Genomic DNA, 20,437 nt, shown 5'->3' with positions numbered 1-20,437 from the left:
TAGGGCATCCAGAGAAATGTACACGGGCAGCCTTGGCTGGAGTGGAGCTGCCAACCAGGCCAGCTGCCCAGTCAGCTGTAGGCTGTCATCTAGCCAGGACTGGATGGTGGTGGTGGCAGGGCAGTGCTGAAGGGCTCAGAGCTGCTGCCAAGGAGGCTGGCCTGGCCCCGAGCCGATCCCTCACAAGCACAGACCTCTGCCTCTGGGTCGCATAGGTGTTCTGAGGTGCCTATCCCTGCAGCTCCACCCCCACGTGGTAGGGTTTCAGTTCTCACAAATGAAGCCCTGGGGGAATGGGAGAACGGCTGCTGAGTGGGTGCATGCTCTTAAACTATTGGGAGCTCATGCCTCTAGAAATCAGCAGAAACAAAGGCTAGGTTTGGGTTTTTTTTTTTTCTTCCCCCTAGAAAAAAGAGGCTACCAGGTTCAAATACATGTAGAGGGGCAGTGCTTCTGATGTACTGGGCTCCCTGCCAGAGACATAGCCAAAAAAAAAAAAAAAAAGGTGGCTGCCTGCCAGCCACTAGTGCTCACCCAGGGAAGTGGAGTGCTCAGGAGTTAGAGTCACAAAGCCTTCCCAGCAAGCCCCAGAAAAGCCAGTATGGTTCTTGCTGAGTCCATTTGTTTTTTTAGATTGTATTTATTTATTCATGAGAGATACAGAGAGAGAGGCAGAGACACTGGCAGAGGAAGAAGCAGGCTACTCACAGGGTGCCCGATGTGGGACTCGATCCCGGGAGTCCGGGATCATGCCCTGAGCTGAAAGCAGATACTCGCTCAACTGTTGAGCCACCCAGGCATCCCTTGCTGAGTTCATCTGAACCCATGGAACACTTTTCAGGTAGGCCCTCCACGCACCACAACTCCCATTAATGTCCTACAGTATCTTCAGACCAGAAGTTGTGACTGGAAGTGTTGCTCCCTTTCCCCCAGGCCCGCCTTCAACTTGCAGCATCTCGGGGGGCAGGCTCTGAGGCCCACAGCACTTGCCAGCCGTAGTAGAGACCTCAACCTCATGCAGAGGCCAAGGGCTGACACAAGTGCAGCTGGGCAGCAGAAGAGCTGCTGTATCTCTACTCCCAAAGAAAGGCCTCTAGGTGCTGAGAAAGGGGGTGAAGGGTCCTGGGGTTAGTGGAAGTCTGCGTTGAAGGCCCTGCCGATGACCAGTCGCCTCACCTCACTGGTCCCAGCCCCAATCTCATACAGCTTGGCATCTCGCAGAAAGCGGCCCATGGGAAAGTCGTTGATGTAGCCATTGGCACCTGCAGCCAGGGTTTGAGCAGAGAAGAAAGGGCAACAGGAGGTGATGGGCAGTGAGGAAAGCCAACAGAAAGCCAAGTGTACAGGAACAGGCCAGAGGGGGAGAGACTGATGAGAGAGATGCAGCAAATAGTGGCGAGAGGGGAGGCTGTGGGAGCAGAGACAAGGAGCTGGAGGGCCACTCAGAGAGCTGAGGACACCAGGCAGAGATGGAGACAGCCACTGGCAGACCCGGGAAGGAGGACAAGAAGATACTGCATTGAGCTCACTGGATGCCAGGCCCAGGAAGGTTTAGGTAATCAGCATAATTTACAAAGCCAGTTGGTGGTTGGGCTGGGGCTCAAACCTAGGCCTCCTGGCTCAAGTCTGTGCTCTTGACCTCTGTGCAGCGCTGACACGAGGCTGTCCCACCATCCCTCCTTCCCCGTCTCCCAGTGTTCACAGGACCGGGCAGGCAGTGTGAGAGGGAGGCACCACTGAAGGCAGGAGCAGCTTCCTGCCTCGTGGCTTCCAGCGCTTTTCTCATTTGCTTTAACATGTCCTGCTAGTAGCTGGGGAGAAGGAGCCTGAAGGTGCCAGCCCTGCTGCAGTGAGCAGAGGCAGAGAGAGGAGGGAAGAGGAAACCGCCCGTGCTGGGAGCAGGGAGTGGGGCCACTCACCGAAGCACTGAATGCCATCCAGGGCAACCCGTGTGGCGCACTCAGCTGAGTAAAGAATCACCCCCGCGCAGTCCTGTGGGAGGGGGCTCTGGGTCAGCCAGGGCCCCGCCGGCACCGCGCGGGCAGGGAGTCCCAACGGCTGGCCTTTACCTTGGCAGTGCAGTGGCCTTGATCACAGGCCTTGGCGACGTTGTAGACATACTGCCGGCACGCCATGAGGCGGGTGTACATGTCGGCCATCTTCCCCTGCATCAGCTGGGTGCGAGGGGAGGTCACAAGTCAACATGCTGGAGCCACATTCCTCTCAGACACTCCCCCTGGTCACCAAAAGCTGGTTAGCGCTAGCAACCTGCTAGCCAGGCCCGGTGATGCGGGGCACGGAGAGGGGACTGGACTTGCCCAGAGTGCCCTCGTGACTAGAACACTGCTCCCTTCCCCGGTGCCTGCCCACAACCTGTGCGCCTTGCCATTCAGCCTTGCAACGTCTAGTGCCTTCGCGTGTCGGGAGCGAGCCGCCATGTGATCGCCTTCCCGCTAAATCCCAAAGCCAGGTGGCATGCCGAGGAAGCCCACGTGCCCAGGCATTCAGACTCATTTTGGTGGCAAAAGATGTTAAATACCTGGCTTGTTTGTTAAAGAACATTTGAACCCGATGAAAAAGTCCATTTCAGCCAAAGATTTCGACTCACCTGGAAGTGGCCGATCTTCTGGCCAAAGGCTTCCCTTGTGTGTAGGTAGGGTATGGTGTGGTCGAGGACGGCCTGCATGAGCCTGCCAGGGAAGAGAAAGGCACTGTACCCGCATTGCCAGCTGGGGTGGCAAAATGCCAGTGTGGGAAGGCTTGGGGGCATACAGCTTGGCATGGCAAGGAACAGGGTCCCGGGGAACAGAAAGGGAACATGAGGACTCTTGTCACCCCTGCTCGGTCGCTGCACTGACTGCCCAGGACTTGTGCCCCTTTCCCTGACATCAGATGGAGTGGCAGGACTCCTGTGCAGACAGGTCTTAGAGCTTGGGTGCCCTGCTTCATCCTGAGTAATCAAGCACTATTGCTCCTCAGGCCTTTTGGCTAATAATATTTCCCTTCATTGTGAAGGACGTACATTTGAGAGGAGGTTTGTTCATTTTGTCTCCAAGAAAGAAGGTACAGCTCCCAGGAAGTAGTTCCCATTGGCCCCCAAGGGGAAGGCTGTAGATGGCACCACCTGCCAAGGACACCAAACACCCAGCTCCCCCCAAGCCTCACACTCACCCAAGGGGCCCACCAGACAGCACGAGCCGTTCCAGGTCCAGCCCACTCATCAGCACGTAGACGCCCTTACTTAGATGGCCCAGGATGTTGGCAGCTGCCAGGAAAAGCACCAGTCAGGGGGAAGAGGGCTGGTCACAGCCTCCTTACTTTAAAAAATTTATATATATATATATATATATATTTAAGATTTTATTTACTTGACAGAGAAAGAGAGAGCGCGAGTGAGCATGTGCAAGAGCACAACCAGGGAGAACAGTAGGCAGAGGGAGAGGGAGAAGCAGGCTCCCCACAGAGCGGAGAGCCCGATGCAGGGCTCCATCCCAGGATCCCAGAATCATGACCTGAGCTGAAGGTGAAGGATTAACTGACTGAGCCACCCAGGTGCTCACTCATTTTTATAAAAGCTGCCAAAAAAAAAAAAAAGCTGCCAGGTTTGGTACCGTGGCTTTCACACAGGCACTAAAATGTCACCTGACCTCTGACCTCCAACCAGGGTTCTGAGTGAGAGAAAAGGATGGAATTTACTACTTACAGTCACAATTAGAGCTTGCTAGGGGGCGCTTAGGGGGCTCAGGCGGTTAAATGTCTGTCTTTGGCTCAGGTCATGATCTCCGGGTCCTGCTATCCGGAGCAGTGTTGGGTCAGGCTCCCTGTTCAGGGGGAGAGTCTGAGTCTGCCCCTCCCCGCTCATGCTCGAGCTCTTTCTCTCAAATAAATGTTCCCTTTCTCTTCCTCGACTGCTTTGGATGGGAAAGAAAAGCTAATTTGGGGGCAGCCTGGGTGGCTCAGCGGTGTGGTGCTGCCTTCAGCCCAGGGCCTGATCCTGGAGACCCAGGATCGAGTCCCATGTCAGGCTCCCCACATGGAGCCTGCTTCTCCCTCTGCCTGTGTCTCTGCCTCTCTCTCTCAATCTCATGAATAAATAAATAAAATCTTAAAAAAAAAAAAAAAAAAAAGTTAATTTGGTCTAGAAGCCATACAACCCCTCCCTAGTTCTTTTTACCCAAGCCCTTAAAAGAGACAGAGAAGTACTATTCCCCAGGCTGGATCTGCTCTCTGCTCCAATCTCACTGGCCCCCACCCCTGACAAGAGTGGTCTGTGGAACAGTCTTTGTCTAAGAGATGAGTCATTCAGTGCTACTTACAGAATCTGCTGAGCACCTCCCCACCCGGAAGCCAGGGCACTGGATGGCCTTGGGAGGTGTGAGCAGGAAATTCAGGACAGCATGGACCACTGACCTGCCTAACAATGGCGGTTGTTTCCTGATAACAAGGATCCGCACTGATCCCACCCCCTGCAGTCCCACCCCCTGCAGATGTTCCTTGTAACCAAAGCATACTGTTCTGGGGTCCTGGGTCATGGGAGAGGGAAGGTCTACGGCTGAAGCACAGAGCAAACCTAGCTGGTCATCAAATCTATGCCCTTTGTCTAATTGCAAAAATACTCAAATTGAATTGCCTTGTCTTCACTGAATCTGGCTTCCATCAGTTTATCTGAGTGGTTGTTTTGCATCATTAATGAATATCTCACGTGGGCTATCCAGGGAAACGCAGAAACAAGGAAGTCTGGAGGACATTAGAGGGTGAGGGCACATCTTACCCATCTATTCCAGATACTGGCATACTACCCCAGGCACGGTGTATCAGTCACATAGGAAATAGCACCCTTCGTGACAGCCGCAGTCAGGCACACAGCTCTGGCCAGAAGGACAGCTGCTCAGCAGCCCGAGGCCCACATACAGGGGCCAGCAGGCAACGGTGGTGGAGGGAAGCCCACCGTCTAGACGCATGTCATCGTAAGCTAACAATGGTGAGCTTCTCTTGCCCAGAGATAGGCCTTGTCAGCTTATGAAGGGGTCAGACAGGGGCTTGCTCGTTCTCAGAGACTCACCAGGAACCTTGCAGTCTTCAAAGATTAGCTCACAGGTGTTAGAGCCCCTCATCCCCAGTTTGTCCAGCTTCTTGGAGGTGCTAAAGCCAGGCATATTCTTTACAGGGAAAAAAGGGGACCCTGATTACAGACCAGTCTCCAAAGGGGGCTGGTAAAACACAGACCCTTGGGAAACACCCACCTTCCCATCCAGTCCCTGAATTTGCACAATACACTGTGTACTACTCCCAGGGCCCCCACTCTGTATGACCACCCCACTCCTGGAAACTCCAGCCCTAACCCTCCACTCTCCTCTGCCACTAAGTGTGATCTCCCCATTTCTCACGGGAGCAGTTCTTTCTCAGTGAAATCATCCTCCAGTCTTGGTTAGGCCCCTCTCTCCACAGAGGGTATTATAAACCTATATGACATTTGTTCTTAGAATTCTCTCCCAACTGGGATGCCTGAGTGGCAAAGGAGTTGAGTGTCTGCCTTAGGCGCAGGTCATGATCCTGGAGTCCAGGGATCGAGTCTCATATCAGGCTCCCTGCATGGAGTCTGTTTCTCCCTCTGCCTATGTCTCTGCCTCTCTCTGTATCTCTCATGAATAAACAAAATCTTAAAAAAAAAAAGAATTCTCTCCCAACTGCCCCAACCCCATGATTCCAAGCCCTCACACCTCACAGTCCTGAGGCAGATGGCTCCTCCTCCATCACCCTCACCAAGCCCTATCTGTCCCATAGCTCCCTATAGGGTTTTACTCACTTGTTCCCTCATGCCTCACTCTCCTATTCCACTTTCTCTCTACCAAATAATTTGCTCCATTTTCTCCTGTTCTTCAAAACAAAAAATCAATTGTCCACCTCTTCATTCCAACTCCTGCTCTATCTCCCCCTGCTTTGCTGAGGTCTTCATCCACCACCCCCAGCCCTCGGCATCCCTACTCACAGGCGGTTTCCACAGCCGCTCTCCCTAAGGCCACTAATGACATCTCAGTTTTCAAATCTGGTTGCCTCCTTCTTGCCCGCATCTCCCTGGACCTCTGTGTGGCTCCACCATCCTCAGACCCGACTCATCCTTCTTGGGCTCCAATTAGGCCACCCTCCTTTCAGTCAGCTTCTCTACCTCACCCCTACCTCTGGGAACCTTGTCAGAACACACACTTGATTGTGTCTGCAACCAGCTGAGGAGAGCCGTCTCTGGTACTGGCGTCAGGAGACAGAAGCCTCCCCCCGGGCACTGCCCTCCACTCACCTTCTCCACAATAAAGGCTGTGATGCCACGAGAGGCTGGCACAACAGCCAGATCTGTCTTAGCATAGATGATAAGGATGTCAGCATCAGGGCCATTAGTAATCCAAAACTTGTTTCCATTTAGGATGTAGTAATCACCTAAGGACAAGAAGTTGGCTACTTGGTCAAGCCAGGTTGGCCTGTCTCAACCAGTCAATTCACGGATCTGCTGCTGAGCAGGAGGCTGCCCAGTGGGGCAACAGCTCTGGAAACTCAGCAGAGACCACCCCCACTGATTGCTCCCTCATCCTGAGATCTGTCCTTTTGTCCATTTCAGCTCCCAATCCAAAAGCTCCCAAGTCGCGAGAGGAACCTTACCTTTCTTCTCTGCTTTCAGTTTCATAGAGACAACATCAGAGCCAGCATTGGGCTCACTCATGGCCAGGGCTCCGATGTACTCACCGCTGATCAGCTGCAAGGGAAACCGCAAGGGCTGGTTATGACTTCAGAAGTGCCCTACGGGAGCTCACTGACCTTGCTTCTCACCTGTTCACATGACATCCCTTCAAACTTGTCTCAGACCGGGTATTGGTCAAGTCCTGGAACAGAAGCCCACTATCTGTGAGGCTGAAAGTATCTCTCCTTTCCCATTTCCTTTGCAAGGGAAGCAAGTCCTCATCTTTCATTTCTTTTTTTTTTTTTTTTTAAAGATTTTATTTATTTATTCATGAGAGAGAGAGAGAGGCAGAGACACAGGCAGAGGGAGAAGCAGGCTCCATGCGGGGAGCCCGACGCAGAACTCGATCCCAGGTCTCCAGGATCAGGCCCTGGGCTGAAGGCGGCGCTAAACTGCTGAGCCACCAGGGCTGCCCTGACTGAATTATTTTAAAGCAAATCCTTGACCCTTCCTAGCCTTATCTGGTTGAGGGCAGCATGCCATAGAAAGCAAGTCTAACCAGTCCTTCCCAACCTGGGAGACCGCCTCAGGATTGCTGGTTGCCCTGACACTGGCGTGTTTCTCCCTTGATATTTCCTCACCTTGGGGAGGTACTTTTCCTTCTGGGCCTCATTTCCATTGCGCACAATTTGGTTAAGGCAGAGGTTGGAGTGAGCACCATAGCTGAGCCCCACTGCTGCAGAAACTCGGGAGATCTCCTCCATCACCAGCACTTGTTCCAAGTAGCCGAGGCCGGAGCCGCCGTACTGAGCTGGGAGTGGAAGTGGTGCAGCAGAGTGGAAAAGGCAGCCCAAATTAAATTGGGACATTCACAGCAATGTTTATTGGCAGCAAAGAAACCCCCTTGTAGCACCTATTCCAAGTTACCCCCTAGCATGGTCAATAGGCTGATGCCGTTGCTCTGTTTTCACAAGCTCACAGAACTGGCTTTGTGTGTTGCCTCTGGTCAGCTGAAGTGTGGTGCAGAAGTCATTGCAATGCCCGCGTTATCCGGGACAGATCTCTCACTGAAGACAAGAGAGCCTGAGCACCCACTGTTCAGAGAGCCACAGAAGTGCACAGGCAGATGAATAAATGAAAGAGGACCTGGGGTTAACCAAGAAGCACAAAGAGGGAGGGTCAGAGCCCTAAGGACAGAGACACCAAGCAAGGGATGCCAGGTGACTGAGGAAGGGGAGATTTTCATAGCATAGATGTTTGGACCTAACAAAGCAGGGCTAACAAATCAACATGTTGAACTCTTTAAGCTTATGCGATGTTGTATGTTGATAATGTCTTTAAAAAGTTTTTTTTTTTTTTTTTTTTTTTTAAAGGCAAGGCCAGTTAAGAGGGGACAGGAGTGCCACAGATAGTGAATTTCAGAGCTCCTCACCAATTAATGTGGCTTTTCCTTGTCAACAGACCCAAAATCAATGTCCTGGATCATTTACCCCCAGCCTTGCCTTTTGGGTAAATCCTGGTTAAGACTCCTTGTACACGGAATGTCTGGCTGACTCCATTGGCAACTCAATCTTGAGGTTATGAGTTCAAGCCCCATGATAGGTATGGAGATTAAAAAAAAAAAAAACAAAAAACAATTTTGAAATCAAACAAGACTCTCCACATGTTTACCCTGACTGAAAAGTCAGGCTCATCTTAGGCTCTAAGGAAAGGTCAGCCCAACCCCTGCAACTCCAGGAAGGTAAGCCCACAGGTGGGTGACACTGGAAACAGCCACCAGGAAAACCAAGGGGAGACCGGAACTCACCAGAACTGGCTTTCTTTGGGGGCTCATAAACCCCCAAACACAGTGGAAGGAAGTCTGGTTTGGGGGTTCCCAGTGGTGCTTCCCCCTATCATTTTCCATCAAGATGGTCTAACTTTTTAAATCATTTCATTTTACCATGACTCTCGAATCAGCTCAGATCTGAGGAACTGTCTCCAAGTGGTGAGGGGAGACAGAAGAACACTCTGTCCCACCTCTATTCCAATACATGAATATGAGCTGAAGTAGCATGGGCTGTCCAGGCCTTGGCAGGCTGGACACACAAAGAGCGAGAGCGCAAGCACAAGTGGCAGGGAGGGGGAGAGGAAGAAGCAGGCTCTCAGCTGAGCAGGGACCCTGGTGTGGGGCTTGACCCTGGGATCATGACCTGAGCCAAAAGCAGATGCTTAACTGAGCCACCCAGGCGCCGCCATAGACTTATTTCATTACTGGGCTCTGCAAGCCAGGCTGAGCCTCTCCTCCAGCGGCCAACATCCAAACCAAAGCCTACCAGCTCCCTGTCTTCTCCCCCTGGAAACAAGTATTGAGACCCATAGAAGACAATGGGCAGGCCCTGGGAGAGGGCCTATTAAACGCATCATCTGGCCACCTCACCTGGAGACTCACACAGGCATCACTCTCCCCCATATCACCATCTGCTCTCAAATGAGCTCCAGGGCTAGCTATGGGCAGAGGACATACCTGTCCTGAGTGGTCCTGCCTAGACGCTACTAGTAGGGCTAAACTGAGAGGAGATGGTGCAAGGCAGGTGCATGATAACGAAGTTTCTAACCTCCCCAAATCACCCAGGGTTGCTTATTAAACATGCAGAATTCAAGAGTCTAAGTGATTCTCACCAAGTGAACCACACTGCCCACAACCTTTGCCTTCTGGATGTGTACTCTTCTCTGGGCTGACAGTCAATGGGTGCTTTCTCGGGTCCAAGAGGTAGTCCTGAGTTTGAGCACACTCCCCTCCTTTCCTGTTTCTTTTGGAAACAGTTCTCATTAGGGAAGGAAACTGTACTCACCAGGGGCAGTGATACCTAAGACACCCAGGTTTCCCAGCTGCTTCCAAAACTCCTGCCAACAGAAAGGAGTGAGTATAGTGAGCTCAGTGAGAAGGCAGCCAGTCACAGGTGTTTGGCACATCTGGAAGGAGAGCCAAATGCTTCTCGGAAAGGGGCTGCGCTGTTAGGGTGGCTTCATTTACCAGAAGACTGTGAGCTCTTCCAGGCAGCGGTATAGCTCCCAGCCCAGCCTAGCCAGGCCCCCAAACTGCCCCCTGGTCACTCGGCAGCCACCCCCCCACCCCTCCCCCCGCATGGGCATCATGACTCACTCGAAGGTTCTTGAATTCATTGAAGTGATCAATCTCCTGGGCCTGGGGGGCTAGGTGCTCCTGAAGAAACTTAGCCATGGTCTGACGAAGCTAGAGGGAGAGAGGTGGACCGATGCCAAGGAAACAGTACCTTGCTGCCACTAAGAACAGCATTTCCACTCCTGAGGGCACATTCAGGAAAACAGGCCTTAAGTAACCCCACCAAACAGCACCAGATTGAAACTCATGGGCTGTACCAGTTGATACTTCCTTAGAAACTATCTTTCTTTTAAGGTCCTCAGTTTAGACAGCTTGAGTTTTTTTCAAAATGTCACTCCCGTACATAAAATCATTCCATGGCTTTTCTCTGTGCTTATAAGATAAGCTCCTTACTCAGGCCTATAAGGCCCTGTGTGAGCTGACCCTTACCAACTCTCCCGGCCTTCTCCACTACCTTTCTTCAACTCACTGTGCTCCAGCCATAGCCTCTTCAATTTTTGGCACATGCCAGGCTTTCTGCCCCTGAGACTTTGTGTTGCAAAGGGTTACTCAAAGAAACTCCTGGCAGAAGTCTGAGCTAGGATTTGACCTTTCCCTCCGAGGTGAGAGCCCTGTTTACTACTGCCTGCAACCCAAATGGATTTTGGAGCTTCTGGAGGCTCAAGGGAAGTCTGTGCCAGCAGCCAAGTGAACAGTCTCCCGTCTTCAGCTTCATCTCTTAATAAATAACCTTTCACGTTACTGCTCAACTTTGTGCTTTGGTGCAATGGGCTGAAGAACCATAGCAGATTACACTGCGCACCTCAAAGCCCCCGAAGTGTGTATCCGAGAAAGATTCCCGGGTGCTGATGCCTACCCAGGCTTGGGAACCAGAGTCTAGCCAGTGTTCAGGTGTAAGCGGGCCTCGGACTCGAGGTCTCTCCACCGCGTGCCGGTGGCCCTGCCGATCCTCCACCCAAGCACCATCGGCCTCCGGGGAGCCTTCGGTGCCTGACTCCGTATCTGAGCCGGCAGCTCGGCTTTGCGGTTCGCACGGCGCTGAGACGGGCCCGCGCTCCCCAGGCGGGGGGTCCGGGGCGACCCGCGGCCGCGCGGGGCTCCGCGGCCGGCCAGCAGGCCTCGGGCCCGGAAGGGCATCGGCTCCCTACCTGCTTCTGCTCGGCGCTTAGCCCGTTGATCGCATCGTCCACGGGCAGGAGGGAGTGGGCCCGCCGGGACGTCAGGCTGCCGAGCGGCGCCCGCAGCCTCCAGCGCGCCGCGCGCCGTCCCAGGAGCCAAGCCGAAGTCGCCATCTCGGCCTCGCACGGGAGCGGCAGGGCCTGCGGCGGCGGCGGCGGCGGCGGCGGCGGCGCAGGCAACTGCCACCCGCGGCGACGACCCGCCCCGCGGGCTCCACCAATCCCGGCCGGCGCGGGCCCACCGGGCGGCGAGGGGGTGGGCCCCGGCAGCCTATCACCCTCCGCCGCCCGCGGGAGGCCGCGCTGCCTCGGCGCCACGCGAGCCAATCAGCGGTGACCGGCCGAGCCCCGAAGCCCCGCGGGGCAGGGCGGGGGCGGGGGCGGGCGCGGTGGAGCCGCCCCGCTGGGATCTTCCCGATTTGAGACCTTTTTCCAAGTAGAAGAGCGGGGACGAGGGGGAACCGTATCTCCTCTGCGTTGACGTGGCAGTCCCTACCTGCAGAAGCCGATCTCTGCGGGCAGGGAAGCGTCAAAACAGCTTGGGAAAACTCCCCAGATGCCCAGTGCTCGGAAATAAATCTTTACAGCAAGTCTGCGATAGCTAAGTTTGGGTAAGTAGCCCTGGCTCTGATATGCACTGTTAGAAGCCAGTAAAATTTGCCCTATTATTTAACAGGGTTCATTGGTTCTGGAATTCTACTGGAAAGAGTTGCTGCTGTCTTCCAAAATCTTTTAAGGTACGAGAATAACATCAGGACTTTTTGGGGGTGGAGTCTGTTACAAGTGTCTAAAGGACAACCACAGAGCCGGAGTAGAGCCACTTAAGACTTAACCAAGACTTAACTTTACCCACCTAACTAGTTTCATCGCCCCATGAATGTAACCTTTAACCACTCAACAGGGGAATTTCCTGTCAGCACTGGGAAATTTATTGGTACCCTCCAGCCTTGTGTGTTCCCCTTGGGATAGACCTTGCCTGAAACAATCAATTCTTTGCTAATAATTTCTTTTTTCTATTCCTTTGCCTCCTTTATTTATTTACTTATTTATTTATTTATTATAAATAAATCAACCTTTTTAATTTTTTATTTATTTATGATAGTCACACAGAGAGAGAGAGAGAGGCAGAGACACAGGCAGAGGGAGAAGCAGGCTCCATGCACCGGGAGCCCGACGTGGGATTCGATCCCGGGTCCCCAGGATCGCGCCCTGGGCCAAAGGCAGGCGCCGAACCGCTGCACCACCCAGGGATCCCTATTTGTTTATTTATTTTTAAGATTTTACTTACTCATGAGAGACACAGGCAGAGGGAGAAGCAGGCTCCCTGCGGGGAGCTGGATGCAAGACCCAATTCCAGGACCCCCAGGGTCATGACCTGAGCCAAAGGCAGGTGCTCAACAACTGACCCACCCAGGCAATCACCTTTGCTACCTTTAAAAACCTTTTCTGCACCCTGAGGGTGCTCCTTTCTATTGCCAAATACACTGCCAGAGTCACACTGCTTAATAAAGCCAATTAGATCTTTAAAATTGACTTAGTTGAACTTTTGTTATTTAACCAGGGAAGGGAGAGCTGATGGAATTAAGCTTCTATCCCCCTTGGCTATTTTCCTCCTCTTGTGTTGGGCCAATGCCCTGAATAGGTCATTTCAAGGTAAATTGAGTGCCCTGAGTCCTGGGATGAAGCCCTGCCTGAAAAGAAAGTGGGAACAAGATCACCAATACCACCCACTGCAAGGCTGTTAGAGGAGGGCTAAAAAGGAAGCCATAGGCCATGGTGGGGTCACTTCCTCCCAGGACAACAAATCAAGACTTAATTGTAGTTTCCATTTCTCCAGGAGTAAAGTTTTAAACCAATCAATTTGGAATTTTCTGGTCAGCAGCAGTGAGGTAATCTGTCACTCACTCGGATCCTCTCATTCCCACCCACTGCGCCCCCCTCACGCCCAAGGGAAGAAGTAATCCATGCCCTTCCCCCTAAGGAAAGATGACTTTGCCTGGAACAATCTTTTGCTAGTGACTTCCATGCTTCACCTTCCTTCCTACAAAATCCTCCCATTTCGTACTTGTAGCTCCCTTCTTGCTAGGTGACATGCTGCCTGATTCATGAACTAATTAATAAAGCCAGTTAGATCTTCAGATGTATTCTGTTGAATTTTTTTTAATGAAGAATAAAGGAAATTGCATACCTGATGACAATCATTTGTTTCTTCTTACAGCACCCCATTAGTCCAAGGTCTAAACACAGCTAAGACGAAATCTAGACTCTGAGCTTGTCCAGACTGAGATGCTTTGTCACCCCACTGTTTCACATATGATGGGTCTCCCCTAGGTGGAGAAAAGTTTTCCCCTTTAAACCCCAAATAGAAGTTTTCCTTATAGACCCCAAGCAGGGTCCTGGCCCCCACTTTACCCTGTTTTCAAGAGTCACACCTCAGCCAAAGGGGTAGAATGTCTCCCCTAGACTTTAGGCCACTAACAGAGCCAAGATCCCAAACTTCTAGGAGGTAGTTAATGGTGTCCTCAGCTCCTTTGAAACTGAAATAGTCCAGCAGATTTGCCCACAGGCAAGTCATTGGTGACCTTAGTGAAAACTTTTTTAGCAGAGTAATGAGATAAACCAGATCATCCATAGGTAAAAGAAGAAATCACAATGGAATTTAGAAAATACTTTGACTGGAAGGATAAATAATGAAAATGTGACAAAGTTGGGCAGCCTGGGTGGCTCAGTGGTTTAGCGCTGCCGTCAGCCTGGGGTGTGATCTTGGAGACCTGGGATCGAGGGATCAAGTCCTGCATCGGGCTCCCTGCATGGAGCCTGCTTCTGTGTCTCTGCGTCTCTCTGTCTCTCATGAATAGATAAATTCTTTAAAAAAAAATGTGACAAAGCAAAGCCAGTGGGATATGGCTATCTGACCCTTAGAGATGCTAAAAACAAACAGGTCCCAAATGGATTTGCTAAACCCTTTAATAGAGGGAAATTTAATAGTTTTAAGGCATACACTGGAAAAGAGAAAAATTGAAATGAATTTTCAATTCCTATTGAAATTCCTATTTTAAGAAAGTAGAAAAAGAACCCCAACTATAAATTAAATAATTTTAGATTTAAACCCCAGTAAATTAAAACCCCAACTATAGAGGGAAATGAATATGAATAGAAATTATGAAAAAGATGTACAACAGAGAAAATCAACATAAAATTGATAAACCACTAACAAGACTGATAAAAAAATTACAAATTACTGATATGAAGAATGTAAAAGAAGATCGCCTTTAGATCCTATAGATTTTAAAAAAGGACATTATGAGCAATTTATGGCAATACATTTTACATTGATGAGATGGACAATTCCGTTTATATAAAATTCAAGAAAAGGTAATACCCATAGAGGGTGATTTTGTCAGAATAGTGCTCCTTTCTGGAGGGGAGCAGTAATTTATTGACGTGTATATTTAAGGTTAGTATACTTTGTGAAGCCTCAATACACTTTATAAATTTTATTTGTGAGAGATGCAGAAACACAGGCAGAGAGAGAAGCCTGTGGGACCCCGAGATCACAACCTGAGGCAAAGGCAGTAGCTCAATTGGTTAAGCATCTGCTTTCTGCTTAGGTCATGATCCAGGGTCCTGGAATCAAGCTCCCTGCTCAGCACGGCCTGCTTCTCCCTCTCCCTCTGTGGTGTACCTTGTGCTTTATCTCTTAGTGTCAAATAAAATCTTAAAAAAAAAGTAGGGACTCATGGGTGGCTCAGCAGTTGAGCGTCTGCCTTGGTCCCAGGGCGTGATCCTGGAGTCCTGGGATCAAGTCCCTCATCAGGCTCTCTGCATGGAGCCTGCCTCTCTTTCTCTGTGTCTCTCATGAATAAATAATATCTTAAAAAAAAAAAAAGTAAAATATACATAACAAAATTTGCCATCTTAACCATATTTAAGTGTACAATTCAGTGGCATTAAGTATATGCACAATGCTGTGCCTTCATCACCACTATCAATCTTCAGGACTTTTTCGTTGTGCCAGTGTACTCATCAAACCATAACTCCTGGGATCCCTGGGTGGCGCAGCGGTTTAGCGCCTGCCTTTGGCCCAGGGCACGATCCTGGAGACCCGGGATCGAATCCCACGTCAGGCTCCCGGTGCATGGAGCCTGCTTCTCCCTCTGCCTGTGTCTCTGCCTCTCTCTCTCTCTCTGTGTGACTATCATAAATAAATAAAAATTAAAAAAACAAAAACAAACAAAAAAAAAAACCATAACTCCTCCTTTGCTCCCCCACGCAGCCCCTGGTTACCTCTATTCTACTCTCTGTTTCTGTGAAGGAGATGACCGACCTCAGGTATTCAGGTACTTTAGCTAATTCATATAATTGTTTTTGTCCTTAAGCCAGTTTGAAAAAGGACAATGAGAAATTGGAAATTTGACTGTGGAGGTGTCTGGCTGGCTCAGTCAGTGGAGCACGTAATTGATCTCTGGGTTGTGAGTTCAAACCCCATGTTGGGTGTAGAGATTACTTAAAAATAAAATCTTTTAAAAGGGGGGGGCACACCTCGGTGGCTTAGGTGGTTTAGTGTCCAACACTTGATTTCAGCTCAGGGCTGTAAGATTGAGACCCGCACGGGGCTCCATGCTTATAGCCCGGGAATCTGCTGGAGATTCTCTCTCTCTCTCTCTTCCTTGCTCCTCCCCGAGCCTGCACATTTTCTCTCTCAAAATAAATAAAATTTTAAAAAATCTGACCATAGACAGAATATAGATGATAGATGATAGCTGGAGGGGATGAATGTGGGTGCTTTAGTTTTTTTTTTAATATTTTATTTATTTATTCATGAGAGACACAGAGAGAGAGAGAGAGAGGCAGAGACATAGGCAGAGGGAGAAGCAGGCTCCATGCAGAGAGCCCGTAGGACCCGATCCTGGTACTCCAGGATCACACCCTGGACCAGGCAGGCACTAAACCGCTGAGCCACCCAAGGATCCCCTAGCTTTATTTATTTTTTTACCGGTTGTAATTTGATGCCAAGAGTGAGGTGAGAGTTCCCATTTGAGAAGGAAGTTGATTATCTGAGGCTTGCAAAGACCTGGTAAAACCAGCGCTTTTAACAATCCAGCAAGACAGGTATTATTTCATTTTATTGGTAAGAAATTGTGGAGGCCGAGAAAAATCAAGCCATTCCACCTCAAGTTTAGCATTAGCACAAGTACAGCCATCTTAGGCCCCTGTGAATAAGAGCTGAACTTTACAGGAAAAACTGCAGAATGTACCTCCTCAGGGAATCCCTTATCAGAAAGACAACAGAGCCCACACCCGTGGTAGAAAGTCCCATATTAGAATGAGAACAGAGCTCAATGCCCTTGAAAGCCCCATATCAGAATGTAAACAGAACTTGAGAAATTCCTCCACCTCCTCTGAAAATCCCCTAGACCAGCCCATAAAAAATCCAGCTGTAACCCACTTCAGGGTCCAAGTCCCTGCTCCACTGTGTCGGGTATACTTGGATCCAAGCTCGAGCTTGCAAATAAACCCTCGTGCGCTTGCATCGGTGTGTCGGCTCCTTGGTGGTTTCTTGGATTCTCAGTCTTGGGCACAACAAAATGAGAAAGGGGAAGTAATTTGCCAAAGACCAGATTTTAGTGGGTGGGCTGGGATTCCAACCCACACCCATCTGGCTAGGAATGGGCTGTAAGCCGGTCTTAACATCCTAATTTTATAACCAATTATTCTGCTACCCTTGCTCAAAACCCCCAAGTATGTAGGTTTCTTCCCCCTATAATTTGTGCCATCAATTACAGTTGGCCCTTGAAAAATATGGGTTTGAACCGCATGAGGCCACTTATATGCAGACTTTTCAATGCAGTGTGGTACTGTAAATGTATTTTTTCCTTATGATTTTCTTTCTTTTTTTTCTTATTAAAGATTTTACTTATTCATGAGAGACACAGGCAGAGGGAGAAGGAGGCTTCCTGTGGGGAGCCTGATGCAGGACTTGATCCCAGGACCTCCGGAGCACACCCTGAGCTAAACAGACATTCAACTGCTGAGCCACCCAGGTGTCCCTCCTTATGATTTTTTCTTTTTTTTTTTTTTTAAGATTTTATTTATTTACTCATGAGAGACACAGAGAGGCAGAGACACAGGCACAAGGGCAGAGGGAGAAACAGGCTCCACGCAGGGAGCCTGACGTGGGACTCGATCCAGGGTCTCCAGGATCGTGCTCTGGGCTGAAGGTGGCGCTAAACCGCTGAGCCACCTGGGCCGCCCTATGAGTTTCTTAATAACTTTTTCTCTAGCTTACTTCGAGAATACAGTATATAATACCTATAACATACAAGATAGGTGTTGGCTGACTATGTTATTGGTAAGATCAAGGTTTGGGGGGGATCAAGTTATATGCAGATATTTAGGGCTCCTGGCTGGCTTAGTCAGTAGAACATGCAACTCTTGACCTCAGGGTCATGAATTCGAGCCCCATACTGGGTGTAGAGATTACTTAAAAATAACTAAAGCTCACCTAATAAAAATTCTAACAGAATTAAAAAAGAAGTTACCTGCAGATTTTCAACTGTATCGCTGGGAGAGGGGTCAGTGTCCTTTACCTCTGCTTTGTTCAAGGGTCAACTATAATTCCTATAGTTTTCTTGTGTTTCAAATCTTCCCTTACTCCATTGCTGTCATGGCCCTAACATTTAATTTTTGTTTTCCTGATGTCCTTGATGCCACTCTCTCAATCCTGTCATCCATCTTTAATACCAAGGCTACATTCATTTTTCTAAAACATTTTGGTGACTGCCTGCTGAAAATTTGTCAGCGATTCCTTATTGCCTTGAAGGTGGTGGTGTCCTATTTGATTCCAAGGTTTGAGAAGTTAAGCAATGCCTAACGTTCTGGTGAGAGGAAAAACTCCCCTAAAAGCCTGATATATAAGGGAAGCCATTTAGAAATTTAGATTTCTAAATCAGCATGTACATAAACTTGATATAAACCAAAAGCCTAACTTACAGCCCACCAAGTGTACACTGTACATCTGTAGCCTAGAGGAAAAACATCTCAGTTGGTTAAGTGTCTGCCTTTGGCTCAGCTCAAGGTCCCAGGGTCCTGGGATCAAGGCCTGCTGCCTCTCCCTGCTACTCGTGATCTCTCACTCTCTTGCGCTCTCTAAAGAAAAAAAAGAAAAAGGTCTTGATTAATGTACCTACTCCTTGCATTCCTTGACAGTAAAACCTGTGATTCCCGCCTATATGTTAATTTATAATCTTTTGGGGTGCCTGAGGCTTGCTCAGTTGATCAAGTGTCCAACTCTTGATTTCGGCTCAGGTCATGATCTCAGGGTTGTGGGATTGAGCCCTGCCTCAGGCTCTGCAGGGAGACTGCTGGAGATTCTCTCCCTCTGCCTCTCCCCCTGCTCTCTCAAACCTTTAAAAAAATCCATAATCTTTTCAGCTTTTACAAGATGTAAAAAAGGATAACACTGTAAAAACTGTTCATTCTCCGGGTGCCTGGGTGGCTCAGCTGGTTGTCTGCCTTTGAATCAGGTCACGATCCCCTCAGGATTGAGCCCCATGTTGGCTCCCTGCTCAGGGAAGAATCTCCTCCTCTCCTTCCCTTCTCTCTCTCTGACCCTCCTCCCTCCCACCTGCCCTTGCTCTCCTGCTGTTGCTTGCATGGGCTCTCTCAAATGAATAAAAAATCTTTAACAAATAAGCAGTTCATTCTCCAGAACACTTTCTTCAAGAGCATATTTTCCCAGGTAGCTGTCTTAACTTGGGCTCTAATAAAACTCCTTTTATTTTTTAGTGGGGATGGTGGCAGGGGTGGGGGCATAGAGCACAGATGGGGAAGGAGAGACAAGCAGACTGTGCTGAGCCCTGAGCCCAAAATAGGGCTTGGCCTCACAACCCTGAGATCATGACCTGAGCTGAAATCAAGAGGTGGCAGTTTAACCTACTGAGCCACCCAGGCACCCCTCCTTCTTACTTGTAGAGATTCTAAAAAGTTTGTTCATTTTATGTAGACAATTCCATTAGTGAATAATCGTAGTTCTTTAAAAACGAAAGTTTTTTCCTTTAGATTTATGTGTATTATTTTTTCAAATACCTACTAATTGTTGGATCTAACCACTTAAAATAGAACCATTAGTTACTTCTTTGGGGGTTATGTTATGGAGACACTAACTGGGGCTGCATCGTGAACTGAGAAAGTTCGTTAAGCTCTGGCCTAGATGATAAAAACCCACATTTCTTAGCCTGGACTTCAAGGATCTTCAAGACTTCTAACACCAAGTACCTTCCACCCCTGCTATTCCTGGCTCAAATCTTTCTCCAATATTTGTTTGTTGTTTGACCTTGGGTAAATCCACTTAACTTCTGAGCCTATTTTCCCTGGCTGTAAAAAAGAGATAATAGTGCTAACCTTGTGGTGGTTAATGAGGATTACCTGAAAAGTGCAGCAAGGAGTTTTGTGTATATGCCTCTATATGACACATACACCATGTATTGGCATAGCGCAAGTGCCCCGTCAAGTGTCAGGTATAGTCCCCTCTCACCCTGAACCTCCAAACAAGCCCCAGTTCCCCTTACTTTCCCAAGACTCATCTGTATATCCCCTCAGCTTTTTATTCTGAAGCATTAAATGATTTTATTTTCTCCCTGGAGGTTCCAATGATACCCCCTCCTTGGGTTTAATTTGCTAGAGCAGCTCACAGGCTCAGAGAAACATTTTATTTTTTAAAAGAGATTTTAATTATTCATGAGAGACCCACAGAAGCAGAGACATAGAGGGAGAAGTAGGCTCCCTGCAGGGAGCCCGATGTGGGACTCAATCCCAGGACCCTGGGATCACTCTCTGAGCTGGAGGCAGATGCTCAACCACTGAGCCACAAAGGTGCCTCAAGAAACAGTTTACTTACGAGATTATCAGTTTACCACACAGGCTGTAATTCAGGAACAGTCAGGCAGAGGAGCTGCAGAGGGGAAGGGAAAGGAAGCTGCCTCGGCCTGAGCTTGTTCCTCTCTCTCCCCAAACCTCCATGTGCTCACCAACGTGGAAAGTTCTCAACTATCTAGCCAGCTTCTTCAAATTGCTCTTCCTTCAAGCTCCAGTCTCGCCCCTTTTCAAACCTTCCCCAACCAAACTAGTCCAGAGTTAATTACTAGAGGACACAACTATGTCACACGCACAACCCACTGTTAATCAAGTGTTGCTGTGTTATTGAACTTATATCACCTGCACATTGTTTTGCCAAATAGACTACAAGCATCTTTGAGATTAAGAATGCCATGCTAGGGACCCCTGGGTGGCGCAGCGGTTTGGCGCCTGCCTTTGGCCTAGGGCGCGATCCTGGAGACCCGGGATCGAGTCCCACATCAGGCTCCCGGTGCATGGAGCCTGCTTCTCCCTCTGCCTGTGTCTCTGCCTCTCTCTCTCTGTGACTATCATAAATAAATAAAAATTTAAAAAAAAATGCCATGCTAG

The 20,437-nt window shown here is 49.4% G+C and overlaps 1 protein-coding gene across 2 annotated transcripts; it reads right to left on the bottom strand.

Annotated features, from left to right (window-relative positions):
• Nucleotides 1-620: 620 nt before the first annotated feature.
• On the bottom strand, nt 621-11,141 carry IVD (isovaleryl-CoA dehydrogenase). 2 transcript variants are annotated; one of them, XM_077880621.1, is made up of 12 exons: nt 10,943-11,140; nt 9,816-9,905; nt 9,505-9,556; nt 7,312-7,481; nt 6,652-6,745; nt 6,296-6,432; nt 5,063-5,159; nt 3,172-3,265; nt 2,609-2,690; nt 2,070-2,174; nt 1,920-1,992; nt 621-1,262 (listed from the first exon to the last, which is right to left on the bottom strand). In XM_077880621.1, the coding sequence occupies exons 1-12, from the start codon at nt 11,084-11,086 to the stop codon at nt 1,129-1,131; spliced, it is 1,272 nt and encodes a 423-aa protein (XP_077736747.1). In that variant the 5' UTR covers nt 11,087-11,140; the 3' UTR covers nt 621-1,128. The 2 variants fall into 2 exon arrangements, with proteins under 2 accessions (XP_077736747.1, XP_077736748.1); XM_077880622.1 differs by lacking the exons at nt 6,296-6,432; nt 6,652-6,745 and having other exon boundaries at nt 10,943-11,141.
• Nucleotides 11,142-20,437: the final 9,296 nt, after the last annotated feature.

The sequence above is a fragment of the Canis aureus genome, chromosome 32 (genome assembly GCF_053574225.1).
Source record: "Canis aureus isolate CA01 chromosome 32, VMU_Caureus_v.1.0, whole genome shotgun sequence".
NCBI lineage: Eukaryota > Metazoa > Chordata > Mammalia > Carnivora > Canidae > Canis > Canis aureus.
This window is presented reverse-complemented; position numbering and strand designations above follow the sequence as displayed.